This window comes from Pelodiscus sinensis, chromosome 10 (genome assembly GCF_052426305.1).
Source record: "Pelodiscus sinensis isolate ZL-2025 chromosome 10, ASM5242630v1, whole genome shotgun sequence".
Classification (NCBI taxonomy): domain Eukaryota; kingdom Metazoa; phylum Chordata; order Testudines; family Trionychidae; genus Pelodiscus; species Pelodiscus sinensis.
The window spans coordinates 1,710,327-1,722,776 of NC_143061.1; the positions used below are offsets into that span (position 1 = coordinate 1,710,327).

The 12,450-nt window shown below is 43.7% G+C and overlaps 1 protein-coding gene across 4 annotated transcripts in view; it reads right to left on the reverse strand.

The window, feature by feature from the left end:
• Window positions 1–11,605, reverse strand: part of OPA1 (OPA1 mitochondrial dynamin like GTPase) — a 91,776-nt gene extending 80,171 nt beyond the window's left edge. For 2 of the 4 annotated variants that reach the window (XM_075938293.2, XM_075938291.2), the window contains exons 1-6: window positions 11,451–11,605; window positions 5,220–5,529; window positions 4,795–4,891; window positions 3,875–3,982; window positions 2,387–2,440; window positions 1,675–1,742 (exon numbers count right to left, since the gene is read on the reverse strand). In XM_075938293.2, coding sequence (XP_075794408.1) covers window positions 1,675–1,742; window positions 2,387–2,440; window positions 3,875–3,982; window positions 4,795–4,891; window positions 5,220–5,529; window positions 11,451–11,479 — 666 coding nt within the window. In that variant the 5' untranslated portion in view covers window positions 11,480–11,605. The remainder of the gene's footprint in view (window positions 1–1,674; window positions 1,743–2,386; window positions 2,441–3,874; window positions 3,983–4,794; window positions 4,892–5,219; window positions 5,530–11,450) is intronic. The other 2 variants (XM_075938294.2, XM_075938292.2) reach the window with 1 other exon arrangement.
• Window positions 11,606–12,450: the final 845 nt, after the last annotated feature.

The following is a 12,450-nucleotide window of genomic DNA, read 5'->3' on the forward strand; positions in this document are numbered from 1 at the left end:
GATCACGTGAGGATTACCTGTTGTGTTCCCTCCCTCTGCGGCATCTGGTATTAGCCACTGTCGGCAGACAGGACACTGGGCTAGATGGACCGCTGGTCTGACACAGTATGGCCTCTCTTATGTAATAAGAGGGAAAACAGAACATTTCAAAATGCAGAGACTTTGCAGTGCTCCTAAGACAAGAGATTGACCAATAAAAGGTGCTTTCTTGTACTGTTTTCACCGTAAGCATGTATAGTAAGTATGCAAATGTAATAGTAATATCTTGTGTGTGACTCCTGTGTGAATGTATTAGATTTCATTCTGATTTGTGCAGAATTTTTCAAAATGTACAATGGCAAAAATGAAAACTACAGGTTGAACCTCTATAGTCGGGCACCCTCGGGACTTGACAGAAGCTGAACCAGAGAATTTGCTGAACCATGGGAGGTCAATATTGTAGCAAGTGGGTCTCTTTTGATCTCTAGTTCGCTGAGGCGAATAAACAGAATTATGCTTAATAATGTATGATTATGCTGATACACCCTATATACCTATGCCTAGCCAAGGCATATCAGCTTGCTTCATAATGAAGTGTTAGCGTTACACAATTTCACTGTATTGGCACAAGGAGATAAGCAGATATATTACAAAAGTTATGCTTATGCTCAATGATATTACCAACACTTCCACTGTTTCCTGGGCTCTTAAAAGGCATTTAATGATAAATTAGAGCTAAACAGCACAGAATATGGAGCGCCACAATTGGTGGCTGTAAACAAACTTCACGGGACGGCAGGAAATTTGGCCGTACCCATAATAAGTGGACATCCAGATAACTAAAAACATACCGGACCACAGATGTTAACAGACCAGAGTGTGCCTGGACTAGAGAGATTCAATCTGTACTATAAAATGAAATTTATCAGACAGTGCTGTTAATCATGAAATGCCATAATAAAAATAAAATCTATGATCTACAAGTATGCAATTCTAAACTTTACTTCTCTCTCCTCACTGGCAAGGCAAAAATTAATGATGCAGGCTAATAAACTTTTTTAACCAGCTGATGTGACATTTCACAAAGCAAAGTCATCTTCCAGGACCAAAACCAACCAACCAAACAAACCCACCCCAACCTTTTCTAGAAAATAAGCAGGCCCATAAAAACAATTGCAACACTACGTTTTAAGCAGAAAAAAAATTAAATCCAAAACTTGGTACATAATAGTTCAATGGAAAGGTTTATCAGATGAAATGCTTTAGGACATACAACTAAAGCTGGGGTATGATGCAGCACTCTGAATTTTATATAACAGCCTGAGACGACAACACCGTCACAGTCACAAGCAGTAAGTGCTAGCATGGTCAGGCTGCATACAAATTCAAAATAAATAAAGAATGACTTCAGTAACATGTCCATTACAACTCAAGTCTTTAGAGAATATCATTGTGAAAGAAGATTTAATGACTTTACATTACTCTCTCCTTCAGCACAAGACATGTTAACTGTTAATCTAGCTGCTATAAATTACAGTATTACTAAATCATTTCAATTCTCTCAAGCTTCTTTAAACTGCAGTTAGATTTATTATTGAAGTGCCCTTTTAAAAATGTAACTGTTACAGAAAAACACAGATTTTAATTTTTAAAAAGCTTTATTATTGAATGACTAAATATTTTCTGTAAACATACCTTTTTGTACTGCTTGTCATTTTCATATCCCTGGTCTGTAGCTCTGAATGCTGTTTCTCCCTGGGAACCTAAGACATAATTACAGAAAATTAACTGAAATGTCTTAATACCCCGTTCGAAACCCAAAACTAAGTCTAACAGGAGGTCCACTTTTTAGTGCAACTCAGTACCCAGGAATTTACTATACAAATAACTTTTTGAAATTATAATAATTCTACAGATTATTATTAATAAGCATAGAAACAGCTTAAAACTGATTTATTATGTGTACCAGTCTAGTATCCACCTCAAACGGAATGGGCTATTATAAAAGGTAATAGGAAACTTCAATTAGACCATTTAAGTTCTGAAGACATGTTGCTGATGAAATGACTGCGTGTGCTAGACATCTGATGACGGGACATATGTTATTTTATCATTTGTGTTAAGAAACACAAAATATTCCCACATATTGTAAAGAATGTTGTTTCTGAGCACACTTCTGAAAAAAGTCTAGCTATAGGCATCTGTTTAGTGGTCTGACAGTGAGCCATTAACTGTTTGTTGCCACTGTAGGAACTGAATTTAAATAGTTATGAAACGTTTCCAATTCAAGATTGAATTGCTGCAATTAACTGCATTTTTGTTGTTATTCACTTCCTTTTTAGTGTACAAGTATTTAATTTATTTTAAAGAGGCATGTTAAGGGCAGTAAAAAGGGCTTTTTACACACCTAACAAGAGAAGCAGATCAGAAGCTCCTATGACTTCACTAACCAAATTGTAACCTGTGAAAAACCAGCAAAAAAGGGGAAATAAAAATTATAAATACAAACAAATGGCAAAGCAAAGATGTGAGGGATTTCAGTCTTAGAGTTGAGGGACCAAGCAGTCATAAGAGCAAATATGCCAATCTTGGTAAGCTAAAAAACGCAGCAAAAAGGATAACAAGTAATTCACACCAAAGTCCAGATTACATTCCAATTAAGAATACCTTAAACGCATAGGAGGTCTCATCTACTTATCTCTGGGTTCTGATATTGACCTTCTCATCACCCTCACACTCGAATCCCATTTAGATTCTGCTCTCTGCACATTTGTTTTTAGACATATTATGCTTTCTAATAATATTAAATACACATTCCTTGCATGAAACAATTTTGTTTCAGACAATGCAAGTACAACATGCAAATAGAACACCAACAGTTACAACATTTTCACACAAATGAAAAAAAGTGTGACTAAGACGTTTATACGTACATCTACGTCTTTCTAGCTCCATCTACATTTACAAAATGCTGGTATTAGGCAAGATTAGATGTGTTTCTAAAAGATCATCTTCATTTCAGCCACAAGTTTAGGGGGCTGATAATGTTACACCTGTGTAAAAGGGAAGGAGAATTCTCACCACTGCAGGAATGGCTGGCTAAATGTCTACGCAGTAAGTCCATCTAGAGTCTCAGGCCCTACCGGCTAGAAGGAACCTCCCCTGATGACTACTATGAATCTTTTTGGATTTAAAATCTATTAATTTTCAATGCCAGAACAGATTTTTAGAACATGTTAAAATGAAAAAAAAAAAGATTAGAGATGAAAATCACTAGAGGATGGACAATTAATAGGGTGTGCAAAATCATAAAATGGTCATCCATTTTCCATGTAGTATTTGAGTTTTAGAAGTCATTCATCGCCCTTGCTTTCAGTCAGCCTGTCTTGTAGTCCTTACACTTTTACTCAAGTAGAAAACAGCCAGGACAGCCCCTGAGAGATTACTAAGTCAGTCACAAATCTTCTGCAGTCTACTTACTGCTACACCTAAGGCAAATGGAGATATTTTGGTAGGGTGGTAATTTTTTTTTTTAATCTACCACCCAGTGCCTGAAGCATATTTCTTTAATAAAAGCATTCTTTCCTCCTATCATGAGCAAAGTGTTGAAGAGTGCTAACTAGACTTCTCCTTGTGCCATCATTGGCAACTTAGCTCAAGCACCTCATTGAAACATTTACATTCTAAATGTATCTGTTTTTAGTTTGATTGGGATTCTACAGTTCCCTGTTCAGTTTCACATCTCTCAGGTCTCACCAAATATTTGTTACCACAATTTATTGGTGCACAATTTCCATAAACCTTTTTCTTTTGTTGTTTAAAGACATATTTGTGATCTCATATGATAAGAATAAACATTCTCATAAGTTAAACAAAGTTGAAAAATTGTTCTCACCAGGTGAGAAAAAGCCCTTCAGTGAACTGAAGCTCTCTCCAATCTTGTCAAAGTCAGGCAGAAGTTTGGCAAGGTCTTCTGCATCAGGAAGAGCCTTACTAAGTTTTTCTAGGGAAAAAGTATAAACATTTTTTATAAGCGACAATATTTTACACTGTAAAAATCTAATAAACATCTAAAAATTAAAACACATTCACATGCTCAATCCATTTTTCTTTATCAGGAACCAAAATGTTTCTCTTAAAGTTTGTTTATATTTCTGTATATATGAGACAGTGAGAAAGAGCATCTGTATAATATAATTACTACAAACAAACATTTCAAAGATAATATTTTCGTATGTTTCAGTTTATTTGGTGTATTCAGCAGCACTTATAGACAGGATGTTTCATGGTTCCTTTTGCATATTCAGTCAGGTGGCCCTATGATTTGTATGAGTCTTTCACACAACAACCAGAAAGATAAATACTCACAAAAACAGACATTTTTGGAATACAATACCAAAAAACCTGCTGGAGTTTCCAGAGCCAACTGTAGCACCTTCTGCTACTTTTAATTGTTTTCTAACCAAAACCAAAACCAACCCTCTCTCACCATCCCCAATGGAATTTCAGGTTGAGAGCATATATGATTAAATTATAGATATGGAATATTTAGATTTTTTAAAATCTCTTCTTAAGCAATAATTCTATAGCAAGAATAGATGATTAATCACCTCCACATATTCATGTATTTTCCTCTTAGAATGCATATGTGAAGCACAAGTCTTTCTAAGACTCACCTCTTAGTGCATATCTTATTATCACGTTATAAGAACATCTATCTAGAAGCCATCAACTTCTAAGAACCCGTACTCTTAAATCCCAGTGTTGCATGCACTAGTATTTAGCAATTAAAACACATTTTAGCTTTTGTGATACCAAAGTCAATGTGCTCATCAAGCTCCCAGATGAAGTCAGGAACAATCCACTTATAGTCACTGAGATCAGGCAGCATCTCCTTCCATTGATCATATGTCTAATACAAACACAGAAAAAGAATGAAGCATATAAATCTTCCGCTTGAAAGAATTTACCTATTAATCTGCATTGTGCTGGCCTACCATTACAAACTGGCTTTGTGACACAGTTAAAGAGCATCTACAAAACAGTCACCAAAACCTCAACTGATTTCTGTCCAATAAAATCTACTATAGTATTTGAAATAACTTGACCCTCTCTAATCTCAGACTCATCTGTCATCAACTGACAGAACTCTACATTTCAGTGATTGCATCTATAACTACTATTCTGAAATGTCTATCAAGCAATATGAAACATAGAAAACGGCTTCGTCAAATAAATACCTTTTTTGCTGTATAGCCGCCACCAACAGCTGATCCTAATACAAGATAGCGAAGTTTTAGAAGTCTTGAAGCCAGTCTAGCTAGCCAGAAATTCCTATGGGGTGGGTAGCCATATTTTACAGATAAAAGTTTGGTTTTCCAAAAGGGAGGATGATTAAGAGAGGAGAAACGATGAACTGATATTCTTAATGGAAACTTTGAACTTGGATAATGGGGATGATGAATACTTCGGGAAACAAGGTGCACTTTTTGCAGTGGTAATTTTCTTTTTACTCCATAGCTGCTATTTGCTAAGCTTTGGCAGACAACACTGAAAGAAAAAAAAACAACAAATTAAGATTGCTTTGACAGCTCTACTCAAAACACCTTTAGTCCAGCTAGCCCTGTATCCTATCTTCAGCACACAAAATGTGTGTGACAGAGAGAGAGAGAGGGTGTGTTTTTACATTATATATAGCATATAAATATACAGTATATAGTATATAAATGTATATGCATAAATATAGAGTTCTGCAAATAAAATGTGCACACACTTGGTTTTGTGCATGTACCATAGGAGTGGAAAGTCCATACAGGAACATGGCTGCCATGTTTGATTCGCCTCTTAGAGAAAGAAGAAAAAACTTTTTACAAAAGACACACGATAGAGAGTTTACCAATCTACCTTTACACAGAACTGCATTCGAAAGCTCATCTGGGTTTCCCAACCTATGCATTGGGACCCAAATGTGGGTCGCCATTACATTTCAAAAAGGTCGCTAAGTGTCTCCCTAGGTGGCTCTGCCCTCCCTCCTCTCACCATTTTTGAATTGTCCTGGGTCATCAAGTCTTCCTGAATTGCCAAAATGGGGCCTCATCTGGAAAAGATTGGGAGCCCCTGTGCTAGAGGCACTTTCACATCAACAACTCCAAAGCCACAGTTTCTGTTAAAGCCTTAATTGATGAGTTTTAATCCTGTTGTGTTTTCATTTCAAGGTAGTGATGGTTGGAAGGGATTATGGGACTCCTATTGATTGGGCTCCTCGTCGCTTCCTCAGTGACACAACTTCTTAATTTATCAAAATAGAACAAACATCCTTCAATTATTTTTTCAAAACCATACTGTTTTTAGGAAAATGGACAGTTGGTAATTGCAACAGAGCCCCAGAGCCTCACTTCTTTTCACATATAGTGATCCTCTTTGAGAGCTGTGTGCAGGAGCGTGTGAAGGATTGAGTCTGTGGGGAAGGAAACACCGCCTTTCATGTACATTTCATTCCAACCTTTTAATCTCATTGCAGCCATAAAAGCTCACTTTCAGGCTCAAAGGTCCTTTTGCACCTTTGCCTTCTTCCTAAGGAAAGTCATCTTATGAGTTGTAGTGGAATGTTACGGCTGCAGGAGGAACACTCCCATGAAAGGAGCAGGCCATCAGACCTCTCTTTTCTTCTGGCAAATGTAACCAATTCACCGCCTCTAGTCAGAGAGCTAGGTAGGTGAATAGGGAAGAAGATGGGATTTCCTCTGGCAGTGGGAGACTCATGCATATTGTTATAACAGCCTGGACGGATGGCTGGAGTGGGAGGACTACTGTCAAATGAAATACAGGGCATGCAAAGTATTTGTAAGTAAATGTAAAAAATGTCAGTTTGATTCTTGGTGCTTTCTGATTTAAGGCATCTTAATACTGATTTCTTTGGTGTTGTCAATAGTTAGGCCAGTGATCCATTGCTTGGCAGAAAGGCATTTCTGCAGTTCTCCAGCCATGCCCAGGGAGAACACTAAACGGAGTTCACAATCCTGCAGGCAGCTGTGTATAAAAAAGGTGTTATTTCCAGAATGTTAGTATCATTCGGTTTTTGGATTATTTTAAATAATTTTTTTTTACTGATGCTGATATGGTCAGATTGGGCAAGAACAAAAGGAATCACTCCTTGAAAAGCTATCCACTCTTCCCTGAGATAGCAAAATAGTTTCAACAAACTTTTATAGTTTAGCGTTGAATGTCTTATAGAACACTCAATAAAAATAACAGAGAATGGGTACAGGGCTTTGTTCCATCCTACAGATGGATTCCACTGATTATAGGCAGTGCAGGTGGCAATGTAAATACATGTTGAACCTCTGTGGTCCAGGACTCTCTCGTCTGGCAACATCCATGGTCTGGCAGGACCACGGATGTTGCGGTACTAGGAAGCCCCAGCGGCAAAAGTTGTTGGTGGCTCGGAGTAGGGCTGGCCAGTGGGGATAGCGGGGCAGCGGAGCTACAGCTGGGAGGAAAGGAAGACAGTGGTGGTGGTGGGGGTTGGCGCTCACAGAGCAGTGGAGCCTGTACCCGGTGCAGCCACCAGGAGCTCTTGTGGGGCTGCCACAACTTGCGAAGCTAGGAGGCTGGGGAGAGGAGCCCAGTGGGGAGGCTGTCACCCTTTCCCAAACCTCCTCTGGACTGAAACTTCCCTGAGGGTGCCGGACCAAGGAGGTCCAACCTGTATTTACAGTTGCTTGGCACTTTCCATGATAACATCCTGTTTTCAGTTGCTTATGACATTGTGAAATTTAGTTTGTTCATACTGAAATTTCCATACTGGTGTTGGCCCGAGGCTAAATTATTCTTGGAAAAGTTTAGGCCGAAATCGTTCAGCTGTTTTCATGAATGAGATTACGGTAAAATAAGTGATTTTTGCCCATGTTTAATTAAAAATAAAGTAAACTATTCTCCTGAAAAGCTGAAGCACATAAAAATCTGTGTCATGGAGTAATTATATCTATCATAAAACATATTCACAAGGGACTGAATTAAGGTTGCATACAATGACATTTCCTAATGTTTGAGTGCTTGACTTTGTGATCTTAATAATGACCTTTTAATGTAGAGCAGTGGTTCCCAACTTTTTCCAGATGGGGATCCATTTTGACAATTCAGGAAAACTTGGTGATGCAAGGCAATTAAAAAACGGGGCGAGGAAGGCGAGCAGAGCCACATGAGGAGACACTTGGCGACCCTTTTGAAATGTAATGGCAACCCATATTTGGATCATGACCCATAGGTTGGGAAACCCTGGGATAAATCATAAAATTATTATTCTGAAAAAAATTCACTGGGTGATTTTTTGGTTTATCCTGAACATTTATTTTTTGCCTTATATTCAAATTGCATTTCCTTAGCTTTCACAGCAACTAGAACTGAGTTGACGATCATATTATCATTTGAATAATATTTAAAATACCAAATCCCTTTTGCTTTAAAATGTTCGTAAGAATTTCATGCCACTTCTCATAAAAATAAAGGCATATTCCAGAGTCATGCCAGGATCTTAGTTATCCTCTATGCTGTCTCATACTTTGGTCAGAGCTGGTCAAAACATTCTCAACTGAACAAGTTCATCAAAAAGGCAGCTTTTCAAAGTCAAAATGTTTTGTGAGAACACGCTGATTGACAAAGGTTTTTAGTGTGATAAAGTTGAAATATTTAGTTTCAATAACGCTATTTTGATTATTTTTATTTCGACATTTAAAATACATTAATTTTAAAAGTATAGTATATAGTGTATAGTATGTTACATCTATTACAAAATATAGACGTTTTTTCTTCTGAATTCTCATGAGTAATTTTGGCTTTCCAGCTCCCAACCAGTTCAACTGATGGTGTATTCCTGGCTGCCACTTCAGCAACTGTTGTATTCTAGTACAGGCTGAACCTCTCTAATCTAGCGCCCTTTTGTCTAGCAACATCCATGGTCTGGCATGATTTTAATTAGCTGGATGTGCACTTATCATGGGTGTGGCCAAGTTTCCCACAGCCCCATAAAGTTTGTTTACAGCCACCAGTCCTGGCTCTCGGGGTTCTGCGCTGTTATTTAGCTCTAATTTACCCCTCAATGTCTTCTAATAGCCCAGCAAGCAGTGGCAGTGTTGGCAATGCTGCTAGACAATATTGACCTTCTATGGCTCAGTACCAGTCAGGTCCCAGACTAGAGAGTTTGAACCTGTACGGTTCTGTGGATATCTGTAAAACATTTTTTCTGATCTTATATAGTATTCTTTGGTACCACACACAAGCACCAGGGATGAAAGTCAGTAGAACTGTAAAATGTTAATCATTAGCATACTGTTTTCAACTACAAACACACCCAGCATCCAGGGTCCAGTGTCAGGACATGAGCCATCCATTTCTAATGTATAAGTATTAAGCGATTTTTTAGTTCATAGATAGATAACCTTCCAAATATGAACCTTCTTGAGTAAACAATTGGACAACACTAATGTTTCTACTGTTGCTTCCAAGTTTGCCAAGAAACAGCAGAGTGAAATTAACAAGACTGTTCAATTTCACTGTTGTTGGCACAACTGGGCAGCAGGAAACAGTTAAGAATCCTATTAATGTCATGCTACCTCTTGGAAAAGCTACTGGATTGGCTGGAGAAGCAGACAGTGGAGGAATTTATGAGCAGAACTCAAGAAGGATTATCGAATGGTAAAGCAGAGAAGACCTTTCCCTTTCCAGCAACCAAAAACTCTAGAGAGAGACAAGCTAAAGAGAATTTTCCAATAAGTACAGGATGTGTGGGGTTTTTTTTTATTTTTTAAATAGCTGCCAGGAAGGGCTCAGGTGAAAGAGAAAAAACTCCCAAGCAAAGCACAAAGAAAACAAAGGTAGAAAGTAGGCATCCTGCTGAGATGGCCATATTCAAGGAGAAGTAGATAGGAGAGAATGATTGACATTTGCATCTGTCTGTGTGATTTTTGTGCATGAAATGGTGTCTATCAGTCCAATGGAAGCACAGAATCAAATAATGTATTTAGATTTTTAAAGGGACTTTGAGAAGATCCTTTAAAAAAGGCTGCTAAAGAGCCTAAGTAATTTATAGGTGTGAGACAAAGTATTGTAATGTGTGAAAAGCCAGTGAAGAGACAGGAAACAAGGTGTAGGAATAAATGGCCAGCTTTCCTTAGAGTAAATAACAAGATGCTTCAAGGTTCTACGTTAATTCTGGAGGCGTTTAATAATATTAATCTGGGAAAGGGGGTGTAGTGAAGGAGTAAAATTTGCAGATCACATGGTCATTTACATTAGTCCCTCCCCCTGCCCCCCCAAAAAATACTAGGAAGCCTTTCTGAGGGACTTAAACGAGCGAGGCAACTAGGTTACCCCAGAGCAGATACAATTCAACATGGAAAAAACCAAAGCAACACAGACTTGAGAAAGAAAAATCAATCGCCCAACCCCGTCAGGAAAGGGAACCGGCACATCGCCGCTGAGAGCTCGAGCTCTGCTCACACACAAACAGGATTTAAAAAATCAAACGGCCTGGCCGGGCACGCGAGGCGGCGGTGGCACGGGGGCGTTAGGACGCGTTCCCGGGTAGGGATCACCCTGAGCGGGGCGCTGCGCTCACTCGGTAACGGGCGCCCCGGCCCGGCTGGGGCAGCCCCCGGCCTGATGGGAGGGGGGGCGAGTTGCTCCAAGGATCCCACATCCCCACTCTACGGACCGCAGGGGGCGGGAAACCTCGAGCTAGCGCCGCTGGGTGGCTCCGGCCCGGCCCCCAGCAGGGTCTGCCCCCCCCGGCCCCCCCCGCCCGCCCCGCGGGGTGAGCCCTGGCCGAGCAAGGGGCGTTTCCCCCGTGACCCGCCCGAGCCCCCCCGCCCCCGTGACCCGCCCGAGCCCCCCAGCTGCCCCCGCCCCCCAGCCCCCGTGACCCGCCCGGGCCCCCCAGCTCCCTCCGCCCCCAGCCCCCGTGACCCGCCCGAGCCCCCCAGCTCCCCCTCGTAACCCGCCCGAGCCCCCCAGCTGCCCCCGCCCCCCAGCCCCCGTGACCCGCCCGGGCCCCCCAGCTCCCTCCGCCCCCCAGCCCCCGTGACCCGCCCGAGCCCCCCAGCTCCACCCCGCCCCCCCCAGCCCCCGTGACCCGCCCGGGCCCCCCCGTCCCCAGCCCCCGTGACCCGCCCGGGCCCCCCAGCTCCACCCCGCCCCCCAGCCCCCGTGACCCGCCCGAGCCCCCCAGCTGCCCCCGCCCCCCAGCCCCCGTGACCCGCCCGGGCCCCCCAGCTCCCTCCGCCCCCCAGCCCCCGTGACCCGCCCGGGCCCCCCAGCTCCACCCCGCCCCCCAGCCCCCGTGACCCGCCCGAGCCCCCCAGCTGCCCCCGCCCCCCAGCCCCCGTGACCCGCCCGGGCCCCCCCGTCCCCGTGACCCGCCCGGGCCCCCCAGCTCCACCCAGCCCCCGTGACCCGCCCGGCCCCCCCGCTCTCACCAAACGGCCGCGGCCCGGGCCCGCCACATCCTGGGGCCGCCCCGCCTCAGCAGCAGGCCGCGCGCCGGCTGGGTTCGCTGGCTCGGGCAGCGCGGGCGCTTCCGGGGGGGGGGGGGGGCGGGGTCCGTCGCCGAGCCGGGCCCGGGCCGGGAACGCGGCCACGGGGAGAAAGGTTCCGGGCGGCGGCCGCGGCGCGCGCGAGGGGGCGGGGCGCCCCTAGCGCGCGGGCGTGGGAACGCAGCCGAGGCGCGCGGGGCTCGGCTTCGCAGCTGGGAGCTGCCGCTGCATCCCCGTGTGCACGAGAGATTGACACTAACTTGTCCTGGGGTGACCCCTCGCTCCTGGGGGAGGGGCCAGTCCCCGCCTGCAGCAGCCACCAGCACAGCTCCAGCATACTGAGCCAGGAGCCCAGCCCTGCAATCAGCAGGTGCAGCTCTGTCCACACAGCTGCACCCGACCCCATCCTAGGGCCCACCCACATCAGCGCCACATCAGAGGCTCCCACAACTGCTCCTCCACCAATGCGCCTCTGCCATGTGTACAGCCACTCCCCGCGTTACGGCCACCTCCACTTACCCCATCCGCACGTACCACCAAAGCGCTCGTAAATGCAGATCCGAGTTACAAACGGCGATCTGCGCTTACGAACAACGCGGTCACCACGTAACTCTATGGGATCCGAGTTACGAACGGCGATCTGCGCTTACGAACAACGCGGTCACCACGTAACTCTATGGGATCCGAGTTACGAACGGCGATCTGCGCTTACGAACAGCGCGGTCACCACGTAACTCTATGGGATCCGAGTTACGAACGGCGATCGGCGCTTACGAACAGCGCGGTCACCACGTAACTCTATGGGATCCGAGTTACGAACGGCGATCTGCGCTTACGAACAGCGCGGTCACCACGTAACTCTATGGGATCCGAGTTACGAACGGCGATCGGCGCTTACGAACAGCGCGGTCACCACATAACTCTATGGGATCCGAGTTACGAA